This window comes from Microcaecilia unicolor, chromosome 13 (assembly GCF_901765095.1).
Source record: "Microcaecilia unicolor chromosome 13, aMicUni1.1, whole genome shotgun sequence".
NCBI classification, from domain to species: domain Eukaryota; kingdom Metazoa; phylum Chordata; class Amphibia; order Gymnophiona; family Siphonopidae; genus Microcaecilia; species Microcaecilia unicolor.
Genome location: NC_044043.1, coordinates 100,543,092 through 100,568,182, shown reverse-complemented (window position 1 = coordinate 100,568,182; position 25,091 = coordinate 100,543,092). Strand labels below are relative to the sequence as shown.

Genomic DNA, 25,091 nt, shown 5'->3' with positions numbered 1-25,091 from the left:
CAGATTGCAAAAGTAAACAACTTCTACAGCATACATCCAGAATTTAATTTTTATTTTCTTATTTCCATCTTCCAAAATTCCAGTCTGCAGCTGTACAGATCAGCAGGACCCACAGCAGTCCAAATCAAGTAAAGTAAAAACAAACAAACAGCACAGTTTATACCTAATTGTTCAACCACCCTTAAGGTAATCCTTTGGGTTTATGTGCATGTAAGGACTGGATAAACAGCAAGTGTAATATGTAATAATTGGTATCAATATTGAAACGGTGATGAAATATTCACATAAGGAAGCCCCTATCTCATTGTTCAATACATATGTGTGAAATAGTAGTAATTAGAAAAAAAATCAAGTGCATGTTTATAATAAACCACTGCATTCCTCAAAACCAAAAAAGTGCAAGTTGCCACATACCATCTTTTTCTTTTGATGTCGACACAGGAACGGAAAAAAAAGAAAGATGTTAAAAATGTTAAATTGTAGTTAGAAATAGTAAGTCTGATTGTTAAGTACCTGATTCTCATCTCATAAGATGTCTGTTTCGGTGGCTCTTTACTCCGTGAAAACATCTCTGCATGAATACGGGGAGTCCTAATAGCCTGTCCCTCCAAAGGACACAATGATTTAAAATGTAGTACAAATTAGTAGTCTAAACAATGAGCCCAATACTTTGTGTTGCTGCACAAGCCAGCATGTTTGAAAATATAAGTGATGATTAAATAAAAATGCTACCAACAATAAAGAACAACGAGGCTGCAGCAGCTCATAGGTTTGCTTGCTTTGTTTTGAGTGTGCGTGGATGACGGCTGCGCTAGGAAAGAAGAATCAGTCTAACCCAAGTGGCTTCAACTTCCTGACGTCACGGTCATCCCATCTATTTTCTTCAACTTCCTTGGATCCGCTCCATTTCCTGTTCGCGGCGCTTCTGTCAAAGGAGCGGGAGGACGACGGGGGTGGGTGCAGGTAGGAGACGAGATCCAGGAAGAAATGATAGACTGGGGGTGATGGGACGAGGCTTTGGTCGCTGAATACGTGTGGACAAGGGGACTCGGCAGGGGAGTGTGTGAGGGCAGTGGAATGCGTGTGAAGAAGGGGGTTCGTGGGGGAGTGTGTGAGGGCAGTGGAATGCGTGTGAAGAGGGGGGAGAATGTGAGGGCAGTGGAATGCGTGTGAAGAAGGGGGTTCGTGGGGGAGTGTGTGAGAGCTGTGGAATGCATGTGAAGAGGGGGGAGAATGTGAGGGCAGTGGAATGCGTGTGAAGAAGGGGGTTCGTGGGGGAGTGTGTGAGGGCAGTGGAATGCGTGTGAAGAAGGGGGTTCGTGGGGGAGTGTGTGAGGGCAGTGGAATGTGTGTGAAGAGGGGGTTTGGTGGGGGAGTGTGTGAGGGCAGTGGAATGCATGTGAAGAGGGGGGAGAATGTGAGGGCAGTGGAATGCCTGTGAGGAGGGGGCTCATGGGGGAGTGTGTGAGGGCAGTGGAATGTGTGTGAAGAGGGGGTTTGGTGGGGGAGTGTGTGAGGGCAGTGGAATGCATGTGAAGAGGGGGCTCATGGGGGAGTGTGTGAGGGCAGTGGAATGCGTGTGAAGAAGGGGGTTCGTGGGGGAGTGTGTGAGGGCAGTGGAATGCGTGTGAAGAAGGGGGTTCGTGGGGGAGTGTGTGAGGGCAGTGGAATGCGTGTGAAGAAGGGGGTTCGTGGGGGAGTGTGTGAGGGCAGTGGAATGTGTGTGAAGAGGGGGTTTGGTGGGGGAGTGTGTGAGGGCAGTGGAATGCATGTGAAGAGGGGGGAGAATGTGAGGGCAGTGGAATGCCTGTGAGGAGGGGGCTCATGGGGGAGTGTGTGAGGGCAGTGGAATGTGTGTGAAGAGGGGGTTTGGTGGGGGAGTGTGTGAGGGCAGTGGAATGCATGTGAAGAGGGGGCTCATGGGGGAGTGTGTGAGGGCAGTGGAATGCGTGTGGAAGAGGGGGGAGAATGTGAGGGCAGTGGAATGCGTGTGAAGAAGGGGGAGAATGTGAGGGCAGTGGAATGCGTGTGAAGAAGGGGGTTCGTGGGGGAGTGTGTGAGGGCAGTGGAATGCATGTGAAGAGGGGGGTTTGTGGGGGAGTGTGTGAGGGCAGTGGAATGCATGTGAAGAGGGGGGAGAATGTGAGGGCAGTGGAATGCGTGTGAAGAAGGGGGTTCGTGGGGGAGTGTGTGAGGGCAGTGGAATGCGTGTGAAGAGGGGGGAGAATGTGAGGGCAGTGGAATGCGTGTGAAGAAGGGGGTTCGTGGGGGAGTGTGTGAGAGCTGTGGAATGCATGTGAAGAGGGGGGAGAATGTGAGGGCAGTGGAATGCGTGTGAAGAAGGGGGTTCGTGGGGGAGTGTGTGAGGGCAGTGGAATGCGTGTGAAGAAGGGGGTTTGTGGGGGGAGTGTGTGAGGGCAGTGGAATGCATGTGAAGAGGGGGGTTTGTGGGGGAGTGTGTGAGGGCAGTGGAATGCGTGTGAAGAAGGGGGTTCGTGGGGGAGTGTGTGAGGGCAGTGGAATGTGTGTGAAGAGGGGGTTTGGTGGGGGAGTGTGTGAGGGCAGTGGAATGCATGTGAAGAGGGGGGAGAATGTGAGGGCAGTGGAATGCGTGTGAAGAAGGGGGTTCGTGGGGGAGTGTGTGAGGGCAGTGGAATGCGTGTGAAGAGGGGGGAGAATGTGAGGGCAGTGGAATGCGTGTGAAGAAGGGGGTTCGTGGGGGAGTGTGTGAGAGCTGTGGAATGCATGTGAAGAGGGGGGAGAATGTGAGGGCAGTGGAATGCGTGTGAAGAAGGGGGTTCGTGGGGGAGTGTGTGAGGGCAGTGGAATGCGTGTGAAGAAGGGGGTTCGTGGGGGAGTGTGTGAGGGCAGTGGAATGCGTGTGAAGAAGGGGGTTCGTGGGGGAGTGTGTGAGAGCTGTGGAATGCATGTGAAGAGGGGGGAGAATGTGAGGGCAGTGGAATGCGTGTGAAGAAGGGGGTTCGTGGGGGAGTGTGTGAGGGCAGTGGAATGCGTGTGAAGAAGGGGGTTCGTGGGGGAGTGTGTGAGGGCAGTGGAATGCGTGTGAAGAAGGGGGTTTGTGGGGGAGTGTGTGAAAGCTGTGGAATGCATGTGAAGAGGGGGGAGAATGTGAGGGGCAGTGGAATGCGTGTGAAGAAGAGGGTTCGTGGGGGAGTGTGTGAGGGCAGTGGAATGCGTGTGAAGAAGGGGGTTCGTGGGGGAGTGTGTGAGGGCAGTGGAATGCGTGTGAAGAAGGGGGTTCGTGGGGGAGTGTGTGAGGGCAGTGGAATGCGTGTGAAGAAGGGGGTTCGTGGGGGAGTGTGTGAGAGCTGTGGAATGCGTGTGAAGAGGGGGGAGAATGTGAGGGCAGTGGAATGCGTGTGAAGAAGGGGTTCGTGGGGGAGTGTGTGAGGGCAGTGGAATGCGTGTGAAGAAGGGGGTTCGTGGGGGAGTGTGTGAGAGCTGTGGAATGCATGTGAAGAGGGGGAGAATGTGAGGGCAGTGGAATGCGTGTGAAGAAGGGGGTTCGTGGGGGAGTGTGTGAGGGCAGTGGAATGCGTGTGAAGAAGGGGGTTCGTGGGGGAGTGTGTGAGGGCAGTGGAATGCGTGTGAAGAAGGGGGTTCGTGGGGGAGTGTGTGAAAGCTGTGGAATGCATGTGAAGAGGGGGGAGAATGTGAGGGCAGTGAAATGCGTGTGAAGAAGGGGGTTCGTGGGGGAGTGTGTGAGGGCAGTGGAATGCGTGTGAAGAAGGGGGTTCGTGGGGGAGTGTGTGAGAGCTGTGGAATGCATGTGAAGAGGGGGGAGAATGTGAGGGCAGTGGAATGCGTGTGAAGAAGGGGGTTCGTGGGGGAGTGTGTGAGGGCAGTGGAATGCGTGTGAAGAAGGGGGTTCGTGGGGGATTGTGTGAGAGCTGTGGAATGCATGTGAAGAGGGGGGAGAATGTGAGGGCAGTGGAATGCGTGTGAAGAAGGGGGTTCGTGGGGGAGTGTGTGAGGGCAGTGGAATGCGTGTGAAGAAGGGGGTTCGTGGGGGAGTGTGTGAGGGCAGTGGAATGCGTGTGAAGAAGGGGGTTCGTGGGGGAGTGTGTGAGGGCAGTGGAATGTGTGTGAAGAGGGGGTTTGGGTGGGGGAGTGTGTGAGGGCAGTGGAATGCATGTGAAGAGGGGGGAGAATGTGAGGGCAGTGGAATGCCTGTGAGGAGGGGGCTCATGGGGGAGTGTGTGAGGGCAGTGGAATGTGTGTGAAGAGGGGGTTTGGTGGGGGAGTGTGTGAGGGCAGTGGAATGCATGTGAAGAGGGGGCTCATGGGGGAGTGTGTGAGGGCAGTGGAATGCGTGTGAAGAGGGGGGAGAATGTGAGGGCAGTGGAATGCGTGTGAAGAAGGGGGAGAATGTGAGGGCAGTGGAATGCGTGTGAAGAAGGGGGTTCGTGGGGGAGTGTGTGAGGGCAGTGGAATGCATGTGAAGAGGGGGGTTTGTGGGGGAGTGTGTGAGGGCAGTGGAATGCATGTGAAGAGGGGGGAGAATGTGAGGGCAGTGGAATGCGTGTGAAGAAGGGGGTTCGTGGGGGAGTGTGTGAGGGCAGTGGAATGCGTGTGAAGAGGGGGGAGAATGTGAGGGCAGTGGAATGCGTGTGAAGAAGGGGGTTCGTGGGGGAGTGTGTGAGAGCTGTGGAATGCATGTGAAGAGGGGGGAGAATGTGAGGGCAGTGGAATGCGTGTGAAGAAGGGGGTTCGTGGGGGAGTGTGTGAGGGCAGTGGAATGCGTGTGAAGAAGGGGGTTTGTGGGGGAGTGTGTGAGGGCAGTGGAATGCATGTGAAGAGGGGGGTTTGTGGGGGAGTGTGTGAGGGCAGTGGAATGCGTGTGAAGAAGGGGGTTCGTGGGGGAGTGTGTGAGGGCAGTGGAATGTGTGTGAAGAGGGGGTTTGGTGGGGGAGTGTGTGAGGGCAGTGGAATGCATGTGAAGAGGGGGGGAGAATGTGAGGGCAGTGGAATGCGTGTGAAGAAGGGGGTTCGTGGGGGAGTGTGTGAGGGCAGTGGAATGCGTGTGAAGAGGGGGGAGAATGTGAGGGCAGTGGAATGCGTGTGAAGAAGGGGGTTCGTGGGGGAGTGTGTGAGAGCTGTGGAATGCATGTGAAGAGGGGGGAGAATGTGAGGGCAGTGGAATGCGTGTGAAGAAGGGGGTTCGTGGGGGAGTGTGTGAGGGCAGTGGAATGCGTGTGAAGAAGGGGGTTCGTGGGGGAGTGTGTGAGGGCAGTGGAATGCGTGTGAAGAAGGGGGTTCGTGGGGGAGTGTGTGAGAGCTGTGGAATGCATGTGAAGAGGGGGGAGAATGTGAGGGCAGTGGAATGCGTGTGAAGAAGGGGGTTCGTGGGGGAGTGTGTGAGGGCAGTGGAATGCGTGTGAAGAAGGGGGTTCGTGGGGGAGTGTGTGAGGGCAGTGGAATGCGTGTGAAGAAGGGGGTTTGTGGGGGAGTGTGTGAAAGCTGTGGAATGCATGTGAAGAGGGGGGAGAATGTGAGGGCAGTGGAATGCGTGTGAAGAAGAGGGTTCGTGGGGGAGTGTGTGAGGGCAGTGGAATGCGTGTGAAGAAGGGGGTTCGTGGGGGAGTGTGTGAGGGCAGTGGAATGCGTGTGAAGAAGGGGGTTCGTGGGGGAGTGTGTGAGGGCAGTGGAATGCGTGTGAAGAAGGGGGTTCGTGGGGGAGTGTGTGAGAGCTGTGGAATGCGTGTGAAGAGGGGGGAGAATGTGAGGGCAGTGGAATGCGTGTGAAGAAGGGGGTTCGTGGGGGAGTGTGTGAGGGCAGTGGAATGCGTGTGAAGAAGGGGGTTCGTGGGGGAGTGTGTGAGAGCTGTGGAATGCATGTGAAGAGGGGGGAGAATGTGAGGGCAGTGGAATGCGTGTGAAGAAGGGGGTTCGTGGGGGAGTGTGTGAGGGCAGTGGAATGCGTGTGAAGAAGGGGGTTCGTGGGGGAGTGTGTGAGGGCAGTGGAATGCGTGTGAAGAAGGGGGTTCGTGGGGGAGTGTGTGAAAGCTGTGGAATGCATGTGAAGAGGGGGGGAGAATGTGAGGGCAGTGAAATGCGTGTGAAGAAGGGGGTTCGTGGGGGAGTGTGTGAGGGCAGTGGAATGCGTGTGAAGAAGGGGGTTCGTGGGGGAGTGTGTGAGAGCTGTGGAATGCATGTGAAGAGGGGGGAGAATGTGAGGGCAGTGGAATGCGTGTGAAGAAGGGGGTTCGTGGGGGAGTGTGTGAGGGCAGTGGAATGCGTGTGAAGAAGGGGGTTCGTGGGGGAGTGTGTGAGAGCTGTGGAATGCATGTGAAGAGGGGGGGAGAATGTGAGGGCAGTGGAATGCGTGTGAAGAAGGGGGTTCGTGGGGGAGTGTGTGAGGGCAGTGGAATGCGTGTGAAGAAGGGGGTTCATGGAGGAGTGTGTGAGAGCTGTGGAATGCATGTGAAGAGGGGGGAGAATGTGAGGGCAGTGGAATGCGTGTGAAGAAGGGGGTTCGTGGGGGAGTGTGTGAGGGCAGTGGAATGCGTGTGAAGAAGGGGGTTCGTGGGGGAGTGTGTGAGAGCTGTGGAATGCATGTGAAGAGGGGGGGAGAATGTGAGGGCAGTGGAATGCGTGTGAAGAAGGGGGTTCGTGGGGGAGTGTGTGAGGGCAGTGGAATGCGTGTGAAGAAGGGGGTTCGTGGGGGAGTGTGTGAGAGCTGTGGAATGCATGTGAAGAGGGGGGAGAATGTGAGGACAGTGGAATGCGTGTGAAGAAGGGGGTTCGTGGGGGAGTGTGTGAGGGCAGTGGAATGCGTGTGAAGAAGGGGGTTCGTGGAGGAGTGTGTGAGAGCTGTGGAATGCATGTGAAGAGGGGGGAGAATGTGAGGGCAGTGGAATGCGTGTGAAGAAGGGGGTTCGTGGGGGAGTGTGTGAGGGCAGTGGAATGCGTGTGAAGAAGGGGGTTCGTGGAGGAGTGTGTGAGAGCTGTGGAATGCATGTGAAGAGGGGGGAGAATGTGAGGGCAGTGGAATGCGTGTGAAGAAGGGGGTTCGTGGGGGAGTGTGTGAGGGCAGTGGAATGCGTGTGAAGAAGGGGGTTCGTGGGGGAGTGTGTGAGGGCAGTGGAATGCGTGTGAAGAAGGGGGTTCGTGGGGGAGTGTGTGAGAGCTGTGGAATGCGTGTGAAGAGGGGGGAGAATGTGAGGGCAGTGGAATGCGTGTGAAGAAGGGGGTTTGTGGGGGAGTGTGTGAGGGCAGTGGAATGCGTGTGAAGAAGGGGGTTCGTGGGGGAGTGTGTGAGAGCTGTGGAATGCATGTGAAGAGGGGGGAGAATGTGAGGGCAGTGGAATGCGTGTGAAGAAGGGGGTTCGTGGGGGAGTGTGTGAGGGCAGTGGAATGCGTGTGAAGAAGGGGGTTCGTGGGGGAGTGTGTGAAAGCTGTGGAATGCATGTGAAGAGGGGGGAGAATGTGAGGGCAGTGGAATGCGTGTGAAGAAGGGGGTTCGTGGGGGAGTGTGAGGGCAGTGGAATGCGTGTGAAGAAGGGGGTTCGTGGGGGAGTGTGTGAGAGCTGTGGAATGCATGTGAAGAGGGGGGAGAATGTGAGGGCAGTGGAATGCGTGTGAAGAAGGGGGTTGGTGGGGGAGTGTGTGAGGGCAGTGGAATGCGTGTGAAGAAGGGGGTTCGTGGGGGAGTGTGTGAGGGCAGTGGAATGCGTGTGAAGAAGGGGGGTTCGTGGGGGATTGTGTGAGAGCTGTGGAATGCATGTGAAGAGGGGGGAGAATGTGAGGGCAGTGGAATGCGTGTGAAGAAGGGGGTTCGTGGGGGAGTGTGTGAGGGCAGTGGAATGCGTGTGAAGAAGGGGGTTCGTGGGGGAGTGTGTGAGGGCAGTGGAATGCGTGTGAAGAAGGGGGTTCGTGGGGGAGTGTGTGAGGGCAGTGGAATGTGTGTGAAGAGGGGGTTTGGTGGGGGAGTGTGTGAGGGCAGTGGAATGCATGTGAAGAGGGGGGAGAATGTGAGGGCAGTGGAATGCCTGTGAGGAGGGGCTCATGGGGGAGTGTGTGAGGGCAGTGGAATGTGTGTGAAGAGGGGGTTTGGGTGGGGGAGTGTGTGAGGGCAGTGGAATGCATGTGAAGAGGGGGGAGAATGTGAGGGCAGTGGAATGCGTGTGAAGAAGGGGGAGAATGTGAGGGCAGTGGAATGCGTGTGAAGAAGGGGGTTCGTGGGGGAGTGTGTGAGGGCAGTGGAATGCATGTGAAGAGGGGGGTTCGTGGGGGAGTGTGTGAGGGCAGTGGAATGCATGTGAAGAGGGGGCTCATGGGGGAGTGTGTGAGGGCAGTGGAATGCGTGTGAAGAGGGGGGAGAATGTGAGGGCAGTGGAATGCGTGTGAAGAAGGGGGAGAATGTGAGGGCAGTGGAATGCGTGTGAAGAAGGGGGTTCGTGGGGGAGTGTGTGAGGGCAGTGGAATGCATGTGAAGAGGGGGGTTTGTGGGGGAGTGTGTGAGGGCAGTGGAATGCATGTGAAGAGGGGGGAGAATGTGAGGGCAGTGGAATGCGTGTGAAGAAGGGGGTTCGTGGGGGAGTGTGTGAGGGCAGTGGAATGCGTGTGAAGAGGGGGGAGAATGTGAGGGCAGTGGAATGCGTGTGAAGAAGGGGGTTCGTGGGGGAGTGTGTGAGAGCTGTGGAATGCATGTGAAGAGGGGGGAGAATGTGAGGGCAGTGGAATGCGTGTGAAGAAGGGGGTTCGTGGGGGAGTGTGTGAGGGCAGTGGAATGCGTGTGAAGAAGGGGGTTTGTGGGGGAGTGTGTGAGGGCAGTGGAATGCATGTGAAGAGGGGGGTTTTGTGGGGGAGTGTGTGAGGGCAGTGGGAATGCGTGTGAAGAAGGGGGTTCGTGGGGGAGTGTGTGAGGGCAGTGGAATGTGTGTGAAGAGGGGGTTTGGTGGGGGAGTGTGTGAGGGCAGTGGAATGCATGTGAAGAGGGGGGAGAATGTGAGGGCAGTGGAATGCGTGTGAAGAAGGGGGTTCGTGGGGGAGTGTGTGAGGGCAGTGGAATGCGTGTGAAGAGGGGGGAGAATGTGAGGGCAGTGGAATGCGTGTGAAGAAGGGGGTTCGTGGGGGAGTGTGTGAGAGCTGTGGAATGCATGTGAAGAGGGGGGAGAATGTGAGGGCAGTGGAATGCGTGTGAAGAAGGGGGTTCGTGGGGGAGTGTGTGAGGGCAGTGGAATGCGTGTGAAGAAGGGGGTTCGTGGGGGAGTGTGTGAGGGCAGTGGAATGTGTGTGAAGAGGGGGTTTGGTGGGGGAGTGTGTGAGGGCAGTGGAATGCATGTGAAGAGGGGGGAGAATGTGAGGGCAGTGGAATGCGTGTGAAGAAGGGGGTTCGTGGGGGAGTGTGTGAGAGCTGTGGAATGCATGTGAAGAGGGGGGAGAATGTGAGGGCAGTGGAATGCGTGTGAAGAAGGGGGTTCGTGGGGGAGTGTGTGAGGGCAGTGGAATGCGTGTGAAGAAGGGGGTTTGTGGGGGAGTGTGTGAGGGCAGTGGAATGCATGTGAAGAGGGGGGTTTGTGGGGGAGTGTGTGAGGGCAGTGGAATGCGTGTGAAGAAGGGGGTTCGTGGGGGAGTGTGTGAGGGCAGTGGAATGTGTGTGAAGAGGGGGTTTGGTGGGGGAGTGTGTGAGGGCAGTGGAATGCATGTGAAGAGGGGGGAGAATGTGAGGGCAGTGGAATGCGTGTGAAGAAGGGGGTTCGTGGGGGAGTGTGTGAGGGCAGTGGAATGCGTGTGAAGAGGGGGGAGAATGTGAGGGCAGTGGAATGCGTGTGAAGAAGGGGGTTCGTGGGGGAGTGTGTGAGAGCTGTGGAATGCATGTGAAGAGGGGGGAGAATGTGAGGGCAGTGGAATGCGTGTGAAGAAGGGGGTTCGTGGGGGAGTGTGTGAGGGCAGTGGAATGCGTGTGAAGAAGGGGGTTCGTGGGGGAGTGTGTGAGGGCAGTGGAATGCGTGTGAAGAAGGGGGTTCGTGGGGGAGTGTGTGAGAGCTGTGGAATGCATGTGAAGAGGGGGGAGAATGTGAGGGCAGTGGAATGCGTGTGAAGAAGGGGGTTCGTGGGGGAGTGTGTGAGGGCAGTGGAATGCGTGTGAAGAAGGGGGTTCGTGGGGGAGTGTGTGAGGGCAGTGGAATGCGTGTGAAGAAGGGGGGTTTGTGGGGGAGTGTGTGAAAGCTGTGGAATGCATGTGAAGAGGGGGGAGAATGTGAGGGCAGTGGAATGCGTGTGAAGAAGAGGGTTCGTGGGGGAGTGTGTGAGGGCAGTGGAATGCGTGTGAAGAAGGGGGTTCGTGGGGGAGTGTGTGAGGGCAGTGGAATGCGTGTGAAGAAGGGGGTTCGTGGGGGAGTGTGTGAGGGCAGTGGAATGCGTGTGAAGAAGGGGGTTCGTGGGGGAGTGTGTGAGAGCTGTGGAATGCGTGTGAAGAGGGGGGGAGAATGTGAGGGCAGTGGAATGCGTGTGAAGAAGGGGGTTCGTGGGGGAGTGTGTGAGGGCAGTGGAATGCGTGTGAAGAAGGGGGTTCGTGGGGGAGTGTGTGAGAGCTGTGGAATGCATGTGAAGAGGGGGGAGAATGTGAGGGCAGTGGAATGCGTGTGAAGAAGGGGGTTCGTGGGGGAGTGTGTGAGGGCAGTGGAATGCGTGTGAAGAAGGGGGTTCGTGGGGGAGTGTGTGAGGGCAGTGGAATGCGTGTGAAGAAGGGGGTTCGTGGGGGAGTGTGTGAAAGCTGTGGAATGCATGTGAAGAGGGGGGGAGAATGTGAGGGCAGTGAAATGCGTGTGAAGAAGGGGGTTCGTGGGGGAGTGTGTGAGGGCAGTGGAATGCGTGTGAAGAAGGGGGTTCGTGGGGGAGTGTGTGAGAGCTGTGGAATGCATGTGAAGAGGGGGGAGAATGTGAGGGCAGTGGAATGCGTGTGAAGAAGGGGGTTCGTGGGGGAGTGTGTGAGGGCAGTGGAATGCGTGTGAAGAAGGGGGTTCGTGGGGGAGTGTGTGAGAGCTGTGGAATGCATGTGAAGAGGGGGGGAGAATGTGAGGGCAGTGGAATGCGTGTGAAGAAGGGGGTTCGTGGGGGAGTGTGTGAGGGCAGTGGAATGCGTGTGAAGAAGGGGGTTCATGGAGGAGTGTGTGAGAGCTGTGGAATGCATGTGAAGAGGGGGGAGAATGTGAGGGCAGTGGAATGCGTGTGAAGAAGGGGGTTCGTGGGGGAGTGTGTGAGGGCAGTGGAATGCGTGTGAAGAAGGGGGTTCGTGGAGGAATGTGTGAGAGCTGTGGAATGCATGTGAAGAGGGGGGAGAATGTGAGGGCAGTGGAATGCGTGTGAAGAAGGGGGTTCGTGGGGGAGTGTGTGAGGGCAGTGGAATGCGTGTGAAGAAGGGGGTTCGTGGGGGAGTGTGTGAGAGCTGTGGAATGCATGTGAAGAGGGGGGGAGAATGTGAGGGCAGTGGAATGCGTGTGAAGAAGGGGGTTCGTGGGGGAGTGTGTGAGGACAGTGGAATGCGTGTGAAGAAGGGGGTTCGTGGGGGAGTGTGTGAGAGCTGTGGAATGCATGTGAAGAGGGGGGAGAATGTGAGGGCAGTGGAATGCGTGTGAAGAAGGGGGTTCGTGGGGGAGTGTGTGAGGGCAGTGGAATGCGTGTGAAGAAGGGGGTTCGTGGAGGAGTGTGTGAGAGCTGTGGAATGCATGAGAAGAGGGGGGAGAATGTGAGGGCAGTGGAATGCGTGTGAAGAAGGGGGTTCGTGGGGGAGTGTGTGAGGGCAGTGGAATGCGTGTGAAGAAGGGGGTTCGTGGAGGAGTGTGTGAGAGCTGTGGAATGCATGTGAAGAGGGGGGAGAATGTGAGGGCAGTGGAATGCGTGTGAAGAAGGGGGTTCGTGGGGGAGTGTGTGAGGGCAGTGGAATGCGTGTGAAGAAGGGGGTTCGTGGGGGAGTGTGTGAGGGCAGTGGAATGCGTGTGAAGAAGGGGGTTCGTGGGGGAGTGTGTGAGAGCTGTGGAATGCGTGTGAAGAGGGGGGAGAATGTGAGGGCAGTGGAATGCGTGTGAAGAAGGGGGTTTGTGGGGGAGTGTGTGAGGGCAGTGGAATGCGTGTGAAGAAGGGGGTTCGTGGGGGAGTGTGTGAGAGCTGTGGAATGCATGTGAAGAGGGGGGAGAATGTGAGGGCAGTGGAATGCGTGTGAAGAAGGGGGTTCGTGGGGGAGTGTGTGAGGGCAGTGGAATGCGTGTGAAGAAGGGGGTTCGTGGGGGAGTGTGTGAAAGCTGTGGAATGCATGTGAAGAGGGGGGGAGAATGTGAGGGCAGTGGAATGCGTGTGAAGAAGGGGGTTCGTGGGGGAGTGTGTGAGGGCAGTGGAATGCGTGTGAAGAAGGGGGTTCGTGGGGGAGTGTGTGAGGGCTGTGGAATGCGTGTGAAGAGGGGGGAGAATGTGAGGGCAGTGGAATGCGTGTGAAGAAGGGTGTTCGTGGAGGAGTGTGTGAGGGCAGTGGAATGCGTGTGAAGAGGGGGGAGAATGTGAGGGCAGTGGAATGCGTGTGAAGAAGGGGGTTCGTGGGGGAGTGTGTGAGGGCAGTGGAATGCGTGTGAAGAAGGGGGTTCGTGGGGGAGTGTGTGAGGGCAGTGGAATGCGTGTGAAGAAGGGGGTTCGTGGGGGATTGTGTGAGAGCTGTGGAATGCATGTGAAGAGGGGGGAGAATGTGAGGGCAGTGGAATGCGTGTGAAGAAGGGGGTTCGTGGGGGAGTGTGTGAGGGCTGTGGAATGCGTGTGAAGAGGGGGGAGAATGTGAGGGCAGTGGAATGCGTGTGAAGAAGGGGGTTCGTGGAGGAGTGTGTGAGGGCAGTGGAATGCGTGTGAAGAGGGGGGAGAATGTGAGGGCAGTGGAATGCGTGTGAAGAAGGGGGTTCGTGGGGGAGTGTGTGAGGGCAGTGGAATGCGTGTGAAGAAGGGGGTTCGTGGGGGAGTGTGTGAGGGCAGTGGAATGCGTGTGGAGGTGGCTCGGTGGGGGAGTGTGTGAGGGCAGTGGAATGCATGTGAAGAGTGGGGAGATTGTGAGGGCAGTGGAATGTGTGTGAAGAAGGGGGTTCGTGGGGGAGTGTGTGAGGGCAGTGGAATGCGTGTGAAGAGGAGTCTCGGGAGAGAATGTGAGGGCAGTGGAATGCATGTGAAGAAGGGGGTTCGTGGGGGAGTGTGTGAGGGCAGTGGAATGCGTGTGAAGAGGGGGGAGAATGTGAGGGCAGTGGAATGTGTGTGAAGAGGGGGTTTGGTGGGGGAGTGTGTGAGGGCAGTGGAATGCGTGTGAAGAAGGGGCTCATGGGGGAGTGTGTGAGGGCAGTGGAATGCCTGTGAGGAGGGGGCTCATGGGAGAGTGTGTGAGGGCAGTGGAATGCGTGTGAAGAGGGGGGAGAATGTGAGGGCTGTGTGTGAAGAGGGGGTTTGGTGGGGGAGTGTGTGAGGGCAGTGGAATGCGTGTGAAGAAGGGGCTCATGGGGGAGTGTGTGAGGGCAGTGGAATGCCTGTGAGGAGGGGGCTCATGGGGGAGTGTGTGAGGGCAGTGGAATGAGTGTGAAGAGGGGGGAGAATGTGAGGGCAGTGGAATGCGTGTAAAGAGGGGGCTCGTGGTGGAGTGGGTGAGGGCAGTGGAATGCATGTGAGGAGGAGGCTCGTGGGGGAGTGTGTGAGGGCAGTGGAATGCGTGTGAGGAGGGGTCTTGGGTGAGAGTGTGAGTGCAGTGGAATGCGTGTGAGGAGGGGGCTCATGGGGGAGTGTGTGAGGACAGTGGAATGCGTGTGAGGAGGGGGCTCGTGGGGGAGTGTGTGAGGGCAGTGGAATGCGTTTGGGAAGCTTGCCAGGTGCCCTTGGCCTGGATTGGCCGCTGTCGTGGACAGGATGCTGGGTCGATGAACCCTTGGTCTTTTCCCAGTATGGCATTACTTATGTACTTATGAGTTTGGTGGGGCAGAGTGTAAGGGCAGGTGAATGTGTGTGGAGAGGTGGCTCGGTGGGGGAGTGTGTGAGGGCAGTGGAATGCACGTGAAGAGGAGTCTCAGGAGAGAATGTGAGGGCAGTGGAATGCGTGTGGAGAGGTGGCTCGGTGGGGGAGTGTGTGAGGGCAGTGGAATGCACGTGAAGAGGGGTCTCGGGGGAGAATGTGAGGGCAGTGGAATGCGTGTGGAGGTGGCTCGGTGGGGGAGTGTGTGAGGGCAGTGGAATGCATGTGAAGAGGGGGGAGAATGTGAGGGCAGTGGAATGCGTGTGGAGAGAGAGTTTGGTGGGGCAGAGTGTGTGGGCAGTGGAATGTGTGTGAAGAAGGGGCTCATGGGGAGTGTGTGAGGGCAGTGGAATGCGTGTGACTTGATATCTCTGTGCCACAGGTCTGATTTGTAGAGGGGTGAAACACTGCAGATATGACCCTCTCCCCTACCCCAGGATCTTTGATCGTTAGTGATTGGCACCAGTATGCTCAGGGCAAGGAATATCTGGGCAGCATTCTGCGCAAGAATGAAAGGAAACTCTTTGGTAAGTGCTTTGAAAACTTTAGAAATGAAAAAGAGAGGGACGTAACGTGAGTATTTTTCTGTGGGATCATTTTCAAAGGGGTCATGTCTGCAAACTCTCTCGTCCTCAACGTCCCTCCAGATCTATTCTTACCAGCAGGTGAAACCTTAAGATAGTTATGCTGTCCCTTCTAGGAAGTAGTATTTCTCAGTCTCCAACAGGTGGTGGGCGTGCGAGCCTGTGCAGTTATGTGTTTAACTGTTCTTAATTGAGATTTTACAGTGCAGATGAGAGCTGTGAGGCACATTGTTCTCACTGTGCTGGATCATGAAGGGACAGGGACACAGGTGGATTTGTATCCTGGGGAGAAATATCGTGCATCCTCACTGGCTTACATATGCCCTGGGTGGTAGTATTTCTCATTTTATACCTGGCTGTGATAGCTGATGTCTGGGAATTGCTTTGGGTGTTTTGTAAAAGTGTCATCTGCTGCTTTCTTCTTTGCAGGACTGATTGAGAGGCCTGTGCTCCCTCCCCAGGTGGCCGCTGATACTGTCAGCTATAAGATCTTTGTGTCTGGAAAAAGCGGAGTAGGGAAGACTGCCATGGTGGCAAAGCTAGTTGGGCTGGAGGTCCCCAGTGTACATCATGAAACTACAGGTGATGACAATGAGAGAGAGCTTGTGGGTGTGTGTAAGAGAGTAGATCTTATCACTCGGAAAGAAAAATCTGTAAACATAGAAACATGAAGGTAGATAAAGGCCAAATGGCCCATCCAGTCTGCACATCCTCTTTAACCCTTAATTCTTCCTTTTCCTAAGCGATCCCACATGCTTATCCTATGCCTTTTTAAATTTTGACACAGTCCTCGACTCCACAGCCTCCACCACCCTTTCCGTGAAATAATACTTTCTTAGATTACTCCTAAACCGATTCCCTATTAACTTCATCGTATGCCCCTGTGTTCCAGAGCTCTCCTTCAGTTGAAAAAGGCTCACTTACTGTACATAAAAGCCCTTGAGATATTTCAATGTCTTCTCTCTCCCAGCATATACATGTTGACGTTCATAAACCTGTCCCTATATTTTTTGTGTTCAAGACTGCTTACTAATTTTGTAGCCGCCCTCTGGACCGAGTCCATCCTGTTTATATTTTTTCGTAGGTGCGGTCTTCAGAACTAAATGGGACCTCACCAGAGACTTAAACCATTGCACTATCACCTCCTTTTTCCTGCTGGTCATCCCTCTTTTTATGCACCCAAGCATCCTTCTGGCTTTGACCGTCACTTTTTCTACCTGTTTTATTTTTATTTATATTTTGCTCACACCTTTTTCAGTAGCAGCTCAAGGTGAGTTACATTCAGGTACTCTGGGTATTTCTCTGTCCCAGGAGGGCTCACAATCTAAGTTTGTATCTGAGGCAATGGAGGGTTAAGTGACTTGCCCAAGATCACAAAGAGCAGCAGTGGGATTTGAACCGGCAACCTCTGGATTGCAGGACTAGTGCTCTAAGCATTAGGCCACTCCTCCACTCCACGTTTGGAAGCTTTAAGGTGTTGGGCCTTGAATAAAGTAAACTTAGAGCCAGATGCACTAAAAAAACGTTAGAGCCCTTCCCTTACCGATTCCCTTAGCGAATTGGTAAGGGAAGGGCATGCATCAAGGAATAGGAATGCAAATGAGCTGCTCGGGAAGGGGAGAATCTGAATGCGGCAGGGATGTGTCTATCTTAAGTTTTCTGTAAGTAACCTGCATAAGTGGGAGCCCTGCCTGTGTCCTGCCCATACTTTGCCCTGTGCAACACCCCCTTGCAAATACACACTACATAAGATAGTTGCGTATTTACAGAATAGCGCTGAGGTGGCAGACTGGCATATACACGCTTGTATTTTATGATTCAACAGTTTTATTGATGACAATGCAGTAAAATACACTTTCAACAGCGCAATGGTACAGAAACTTCAACATCCTTACAAATAGAGGAAATTCAGTATGAAAACGTTTGTCATCAAACCAATTTTAATTCCCCCCCTCTCCCCAAGCCCTCCCCCTACTGTTGAAAAGAAAGGACTATACATGTTCAAAAACAGAACAGCTACCCACCTGAGAGCTCTACTAAATAATACCGTAAAGAAAGCACAAATGGGGAGTAAGGACACAGGAGGAGGACATGGTCTCTCCCTTCCCTAACTCCCCCACTCAAATCCAGAACCTCCCAAGCAAGAAGGGGTTGGCTGAGCCGTTGGCTAGGGACTTGTACTCTTATAGAACACACCCAAGCAACGCCGCCTAAAATGGACCAGCCACCCCACTAGAGTGTGTATAGATCACTGGCTGCCACCTGCATTGTGAAAGCAATTCAATACATGACTTTAAGCCTTATGGGAAATTGTGTTTAGATAAGGCTCCCAAATGAGCAGATACAACTTTTGTCTCTTAAGATGACACCACGCTCTGTAAGATTCCCACACCATTAATTCATGCAGCTTATTACGCCAGTACCAGAAACTTGGTGAGTGATCACTCAGCCAATGATTGAGTATACATTTGTTTCCCAAAATCTACGCCTTCTGCAAGAATAGTGAATCCCCCCCCCGGACCCTGGGCCCCTAATGAGGTTACATGAGAGAGAACTAACCCTTCAAATGAAAACAGAAGGGGGTGATCAAGCAGAGATTGGATATACCGAACTAAGGATACCCGAATGCTTTAATATGAGGACACTACCATAGCCCATGGATCAAAGAAGAAGTGCAGGCTTGACAATTGGGACACGGGGGGGCGGGGAGGGGGGTAGGCACACAACCTGTGTAAAACACCTGTTGTTGAGGAAAATACGCCTGACCCACAACCCTTGAAAGTTATTAATATAGAAATAAATATTTTCCAGAGAAGGGAAAACGGTATTAACTAGAGGATATGATTTGAGTTTGCGTGGTGGTAGACTTAGGAGAAATGTCAGAAAATTCTTTTTCACGGAGAAGGGTGGTCGATGCCTGGAATGCCCTCCTGAGGGAGGTGGTAGAGAAGACAACTGTGGCAGAATTCAAGGTGGCTTGGCATTAACATAAGGGATCTCTAGTTAGAAAATGAATGGTATAAAAAAACAAAGCTTAAAGGTTTGCTTATGAGTTTGCATGTCAAGTGTTGCTTAGAGGACAACTCTGGCTATATTAACTAAGGCCAGTACTAGGCTGACTTGTACGGTCTGAGTCCTGCATGTAGCAATCCAGCTTAGGATGGGCTGTAGAGAGCTTTGACAGAAACCTCAGTAATTTGGAACGTGAAGAAATTGCTGGAAAGACTTTTATTTATTTGTAGTATTTATACCCCACTCTTTCCCACTCGATAGCAGGTTGAGTGCGGCTTACAATGTATGGTACAGTATCACAGAGATAACACAACTGTATGGAGTAGGATAAGAGGAAGAGATGTGGGGGGAGGGATAGAGGTGAGGGTAGTGTTAGTGGTGTGGGTTGGGTTGGGTTCGTGAATTAATTTGGGTCATTTGGATAGGTTTGTTTGAAGAGGTAAGTTTTCAGCAGCTTTCGGAAGGGTAGGTGCTGAAAACTTACCTCTTCAAACAAAACTTTTATGGTCTGTGTCCTGAAAATGACAAGATGGATTTGAAAATACAGCAGATTAATAGCGAGAGAAGTCAGGGCATGGAGGAGCCTCACTTTTCAGCTACTGCTGTCTCCCATCACATCACGTGACCATCTACACGCTAGTATTTTTAACGTTTTATGTGTGCAGTAGGTGCAGGAATGTCGTCTGTCTAGTATTAGCGTTCAGAGAGCTCTTAACATTTTACTGGGAGAGGTTTAAAAGGCAGGCATAAAGATGATGAAGGAGCCAGTTCTAATGTAGGTACTGCTGGGGGGGGGGGGGGAGATGTGGGTTCACTACCACATCCCACTTGCTCTCCTTCACCGTGTGCATGTATACAACCTGTGTGGGGCAGGGCTGCCTTTGAGCAGGTGTATTTTACAGTTGCTGATTTTCAAAGAGAAAAAGTGCAGGTTTCTTTTTTTCCTGAAATGTGCCGATATAGTTTGATGGATTTCTAAATAGGCCACATAATTCCAGTCACACTGGCGCACAAACACTTCCTGTTGGGAGTTTAGAAATGGGTTTTCCCTGGTGGCTCCCATGATTTTTTCATCTTGTCTAGCAGGTACTTATTGGGAAAAGCATGAGAAGTGCTGATCTCTTAGCTGGGTCTTGCATGGAAAACATCACTGTTTCAGACACTATGAACATGCTGAAATATTTAATAATGCACATCCAGCATGGAGCAGTTCTGTTTTTTTTTGTGAGCTTTAAGCTGATGTATGTTCTGTGATGCAGAGGGGAAAACTTGATCCATTCTCATTTCAGGAATCCAGACAGCGACAGTCTACTGGCCGGTGAAGCTGAAGAGCAGCGCCCGAGTGCTTATGTTCAAGTTCCAGTTCTGGGACTGCGGAGAAGCCACTGTGAAGAAGTTTGATCACATCCTTCCTGTTAAGTTAAAAGTGTGGTGGTTCTTTCCTCTCCCCTCCCAATTTTCTCTCCTCACCAGTCCCTATATAGATGACATACCCAGGCGCCCCCGGGACCTCTGCCACTCTGAGTAGTGCACCCTCAGCTCTGCTCATTGGTTAATAGAAGTGACAGCCAGCCGTCCTTGTCTTCAGGCCTGAATGCACCTCTGTAGCATGCTGAGGCCTGGTCAAATCTGAACATGGATTCCTTCTCTGGCGCCACAGAGACAGTCCAGTGCAGATTTTTAAAATCAAGGCTGGATTTCCTAATGTGTGCTGTTGCATTAGAATGCAATAATGGGCATTAGTTACCGCAGGACCCACCGCTTATGCAGTGGAATCTATTTACTAATAACATGTTAATGACATTTAGCAGGAATGTGGGTAAATCTAACCCAGAAAGGGAAAGGCCTTAGTGGCTTGGATGCTGGCCAAACATTTTGTGAAGTACAGATTTTAGCAATACAAGTTTTACATTACGTAGCTTCCCACTAATTCCAGAGCCTGTTGGATAGTTGTGTCCATCAACCAGCAGGTGGAGATAGAAAAAATCCTGAGGAGCTGGACTTGATGTCAAGAGAGATATCTGAGCTCAGTTTTCTGTTCTCTATCTCCAGCAGGTGGATGGACACACTTTTCAGCCTTTGGTTCTAAGTGCTTCGCTCCACCCCTGTTGAGCTTTACAGGTGAATTGAGTCTGCAGAGTCATATCTGGAGGTCTTCAGATCCCCATCTGTGGTATCCCGTGAATTTACTTCTTCCCTCCCTTCACCTCTCCTTTTCCAGCATAACAACCTTAAAAAAAAAAAAAAGAGAGAGGCTTACTGGAGAGCGTGGGACAGAGCATCAGTCCTGTGACTCTTCCTCATCTGGGGTAAGACTCTGAGCTTGGGGGGAGCAGCCGGCTAAAGTTTGAATCAGAACCACTTAGAGGGCTGCAAGTTCTACTTGGTGCAGGGGGAGGGATGAGAACATAAGCATTGCCATACTGGGACAGACAGAAGGTCTATCAAGCCCAGTATCCTGTTTCTAACAGTGGCCAATCTAGGTCACAAGTGCCTGGCAAAATCCCCTGTAATTTTGTTCCTTATAATCGTCTCTACCATTTTGCCCGGCACTGACATCAGTTTAAGCTGCAGTTAATAGGAACTGTGATCGCAATCTCGCATTTGTTTTCTTAAAACCAACCAAGCAAGTGTCCCAGGTAAAGAAGCTTCCAGAGATATGTGCCACCCTCCTCCAGGCTGGATTTATAACCTGAGCTACTGTATTAGCAGACATTATTTCCCACAGGTTCGGGGACCTATTTGCTAATAATTTGCAGTAGTGTCCTTTAGTAATTCCTGCCCTTGGTTCCTCTACTGGGACTGGTGAAATGCAGAGGCTGGGATGCCTATTGGGTGCACTAGTGTCGGAGGATGAGCTGATGGTGGAAGGTGCCTGCCTTGTGGCTCAGATGGGAACTCTGCCACTCTGCTTTTCTAAAAGGAATTTAGACCTCCTGGTCCTGTTCAGATTTCAAGCTTGCAGTGAGGAGGAGCTGCTGCTTGGAGTCTTACAGAGATTTCCCTAATTACTGCAAAAGTCAAAATAGGATTCTGTTTAAGAGGCAGGGGCTTGAGGGGTGGTGCATTTCACTACTCTTAATTTCAGGAGACCAGCTTTACAGTCATGTGCTGCTTGCCTCTTTGACTTCTAACTGCTGGACTTTAATTTGGGGGTCTTTTGATTAATTTTAGAAGAATTTAGTTGTTGGTTATTTTTCATAGACGGACATAAGTTCAGCTAACTATTAGATTGTAAGCTCTTTGAGCAGGGACTGTCTTTCTTCTATGTTTGTACAGCGCTGCGTATGCCTTGTAGCGCTATAGAAATGCTAAATAGTAGTAGTAGTAGTAGAACCCCTGCTATACCAGCACTGAAACTGACACAGCCTGCTCTGCTGGTGCCCTTCACCTCTGCCCTGCAGGACCCTCTGCTATGCCAGACCTGCCTACTTTTTTAAAAGATTGTTAGTGTCATACAGGAATATCTTTATTTTTGAAATTTAGATTTGTTCACCTTTCAAAACCCGAGAATTATTTTGAGGTACAGTTGGTAGTTTCCTGTCCCAGAGGGTTTCCAGTCTAAAGGTTAGATTTACTAACTTGCATTAATGTGCATTGCTGTTTTAACATGTAATTAATAAATGGGCCCTGCTGACAGTAACGTGTTTAAAGTGCAGTAATGCATGTTAGTAAATGAGGGCCTGAGTTTGTACGTGAGATGATGAAGTGAAATGACTTGGGCAAGTTCATACGGAGTGTTGTTGGGAGATGCAGGATTTGATTCCTGGCCTTTCTGCTTCTATCCTGCTGCTCCCGTGTGTAGGCTTTTGGACATGTGTTCTTCTTACTGTAAGGGGTAAGACTGGAGTAGAAAATTGTCTAATCGGTTTCTCCTCCTGTCCTCTAGGCCTGTAAGGAGAAGGCGGATGCCGTTCTCTTCCTTTTCTCTTTCACCGACCGAACGTCCTTTGATGATTTACCCAATCAGATCTCTCGTGTCTTGGATGGCTCTGAAAAGCTTGCCAGAATTGTGGTTGGCTCCAAGTATCCTTTTCACGGTTCCATCATTCCCCTCGCACTTGAGAATGTTAGGGTTTTGCCCCCTGAAGAAGAAAGGAAATGAGTTCTGCATTTTGTGGTATATGTCATGGCCCCATAGATTGCGTCTTTTTATTTTAAGCTACACCAGTCTCCCGGAGCAGAACTTTGTAGCTCAAATGAGACGCTTTGTACCTCTGAAATCCTCACAAATCTCTTCCCAAAAGGTAGCAAAACTGGAAACCTTACACTGGACACATTGTCTAACATCTAAAGCTTTCAATTGCCAATTACTCAGTGCGCTCTTCTCCATGACCTTTCCTGCTAGGCCATTTTGGGCTTTCTCCGCTTCCAGTATTCAGGCCTTTCCAGTGTTTTACTACGAAACTGATGGGCCGATGCTCAGAACTCCTGCGATATAGTCAACAGTGCAGAAGCCATGTAGAAAACTAGGTCACCAGTGTTCAAAGGAAATGGTATTCAAATTATATGCATGCTGTAAATGCAACAGCAAGGGCGGGGTGGCTAATTGACGCATGCGCAGAAGAGTTTCATGATAAGCTCAGTTGTTATGCGCATGCACCAGGCAAACCTGAAAGTGAATCACACATTCGTGCCTGTTTTCTGTGCCTTTAAATATAAGCTTTTCAAATTTTTTTTTTTTTTTTTTTTTTTTACAGGGAAGCCTTATATTTAAGTGCAGGATACAGGTGCCAATGTGTACTTTCATTTTCGGGTTTGCTCTGACTCGCACAAGTTCGTCTCTCACTATCAGGGGCTTGCAAGGGCTTTCTTCTGCTTCCAAATTAAATAAAACCAACAGCTTTTAAAGAGGGAATTGTGAGAAATCCTCTCTTAAAATACTCTAATGCTTGCTCTGGGCCGGTGTTAGATTTTCAGCTGTAAGGGCAGCTTTGTTTTGTGTGCTGTTCTCTGAGCATTGGGAAGGAATAGGAAATTACCTAACATCTGTTTGACTACATTTGCATGCTATTTGCACTAATATTTGGCGCTCACAGTCCCCCCCCCCCACCCCGATATTTAGTGGTATTTAAGCAGCCAGGAATGGTTCCTGGCCAGTTAAGTTGCACTTAACTGGTTATCCACAAATATTCAGCGGGAGATAGCTGGTTCTCTTAAATATTCCCAGTCAGCGTTTAATGGCTAACTGATCATATTGCACGATAAAACCGTCTGTTGGCTAAGTTTGGCAACCAAATCAGGCCGCCGATAGAGCAGGCCTATCTTTGGCCGCTATAAACTTAACCGTCCAGCGCTGAGTATTGGCCGGTTAAGTTTAAACTGGCCAAAAATAAACCAGATATTCAATGTTGGTCTTTGGAAATGGCCTGGCATTGAATATCTAGACTCGCCAACGACTGCAGGAGTTAGCCAGGTGGCCTCCCGCGGTCTGAATATCAGCCCCGTTGTCTCCCGCTTTAGAGCCCTCTGAGGATTCTGTACTCATTAATGCCGGCGCTAGTCCAGTGCTAATTGGCTCTAGCACCGGCGTTACGTTTTGAGCGTTGGCTCATGAGGAGTAATCTCCACAGCTACCAAAACGAGTGAGACTGTTGTCCAGTCTCTGGCCTCTTGTGCTGACTGAAACAAGGTTTTAACCATGGTCCCTTTATGCTGGTTACCCCAGTCATACCACAGATGCTTCATGGATATTACTGTCCAATCAACTATTCTTATCAGACACTTTTTGAATTCCAGTATTGTATTGCTACTATTCGCTTGCAGAAAACATGTCACACCTCTCAGTTCCTGCTGCAAGAGGGATTCATTCATTAACCATCTTCTCTTTTACTAGAACAGATGTGAGATCTTTTGACATTTTCCTTTATTAGGTACCCTCAGATTTGATCAGTATATGCACACTGATGTGATGGAGCAGGATGTGGCAGAGTTCCAGCGCACCTGGCAGCTGCCGGTGCTACGGATGAAGAGCGTGAACGGGCTTCGACTTGCCGATGGGCGGACCCTGGATGGCAGAGCGGGATTGACTGATGTGGCACATGTACTGAACAGATTGGCAGAGCACCTCTGGCACCATGACCAGGTAGCAGCAGGTCTCGTTCCTGCAGTCCAGATCTGCTGACATTGAAAGTTTCTCCGTTGAGAACACAGACTTCCTCACTGGGCAGCAGGGTCGCAGGACAGTTTCAAGTGCCACTGTGGGCAGAGCTGAAAGAAGGAAGGGTCTAATTTGGGTTGGTTTAGTGAGCCCCACAATTATTCTGAAGAGCCAGCTCTACGGACCAAGGGATTTGCTGAAAGAAGGAAGCAGTGGATGGAGCCCTGTGTACTGCGCAACCCAAGATTAGATTAGTGGGGAGGTGGTGTTCTGGGTTGAGGGTGGGGGTTGATGGTGAAATATGCCCTCTATCTCCCTCCCCATGGTTAAATACATAGAGAGACACACTTCCGCTCCTCCATCCCAGCACTCCTTCCCCTCCAAAACCCTTTCCCTCTTCCCACTACTTCATTCTGCTTTTTGCTCTGGGGCTGGTGCCTGAATACTGGACTCAGCAGCACCTGAGGATTCCCCATTTGTCTCCAGATACTGGTAATGTGAAGAAACTAAAAAAACAAAACCAAACCAAAAGTCTTCCACAAAAAGTCAAAGGACAAATAAAACAAAAGTTGGAGCTTTTGACAAGAAGTGTTTTTATACATCTGGAGGTGTAAGATTATTTTTTATGGTTCTAGTTGCACTTATTGGTCTTTGAGCACTAGGGCAAATGTATATATCATCATTTAAATTAGTTTAATAAGGTCATATACAGTTTGGGGTGTTCCACTAATATTATATCTTAATTTAGGGGACCTTTTGCAAAGGCACGCTAGCGTTTTTAGCGTGTGCTTAAAATAAGCACGCACTAACTGTTAAGAGATGCCCATGTATTTCTATGGGCGTCTCTAGTATTTAGCGAATGCCGATCATTATCGTGCACTAAAACCTCTAGTATTCCAGCTAAGGGTTAAGATACTTCCTTTAGGATGATTGTGAGTTTTCCATGGGAAGGGAGAGGGAGGGTGAGATTAGGAGGGTATGGGGAGGGGGGTGGTTAGGTGTGGAGGGATTTGGGAGGGGGGGTTGGATAAAGGATCTAACAAAGTAAGTTGAAAGTAGAAGGTTCAAACTGGTTGTTGTTTGAATATGATGGGACTTAATGATTGGCTGTATTTATTACAGTATATACTATTGATAAAAGTGTATACCGTTTTTCATAAAACTGATGAAACATAAGTATGTTGGGAAGGGGGGGTATTGTATTGGGAAACAAAAATTAACAATTTGTACAAGATTATGGTTGTATTATTTTATTGATGTTTAATAAAAATTGTTTAAACATAAAACCTCTAGTATTCCTTTGTAAAAGACCCCCTTACATTCTTATGCACTCGTACGGGTACAGTTGATGGATCTTTCTTGTACCTTCAGTATTGTAGCACATGTGATTGCAAATGTTTAT

The 25,091-nt window shown here is 51.6% G+C and overlaps 1 protein-coding gene across 2 annotated transcripts; it reads left to right on the top strand.

Moving 5' to 3' along the window:
• Positions 1 to 910: 910 nt before the first annotated feature.
• Positions 911 to 24,641, top strand: CPLANE2 (ciliogenesis and planar polarity effector 2). Of its 2 annotated transcripts, none has more exons than XM_030185887.1 (6): positions 911 to 963; positions 14,376 to 14,520; positions 15,007 to 15,159; positions 18,879 to 19,003; positions 21,479 to 21,615; positions 23,473 to 24,641. In XM_030185887.1, the coding sequence occupies exons 2-6, from the start codon at positions 14,409 to 14,411 to the stop codon at positions 23,711 to 23,713; spliced, it is 768 nt and encodes a 255-aa protein (XP_030041747.1). In that variant the 5' UTR covers positions 911 to 963; positions 14,376 to 14,408; the 3' UTR covers positions 23,714 to 24,641. The 2 variants fall into 2 exon arrangements, with proteins under 2 accessions (XP_030041747.1, XP_030041749.1); XM_030185889.1 differs by lacking the exon at positions 911 to 963 and adding an exon at positions 1,035 to 1,063.
• Positions 24,642 to 25,091: the final 450 nt, after the last annotated feature.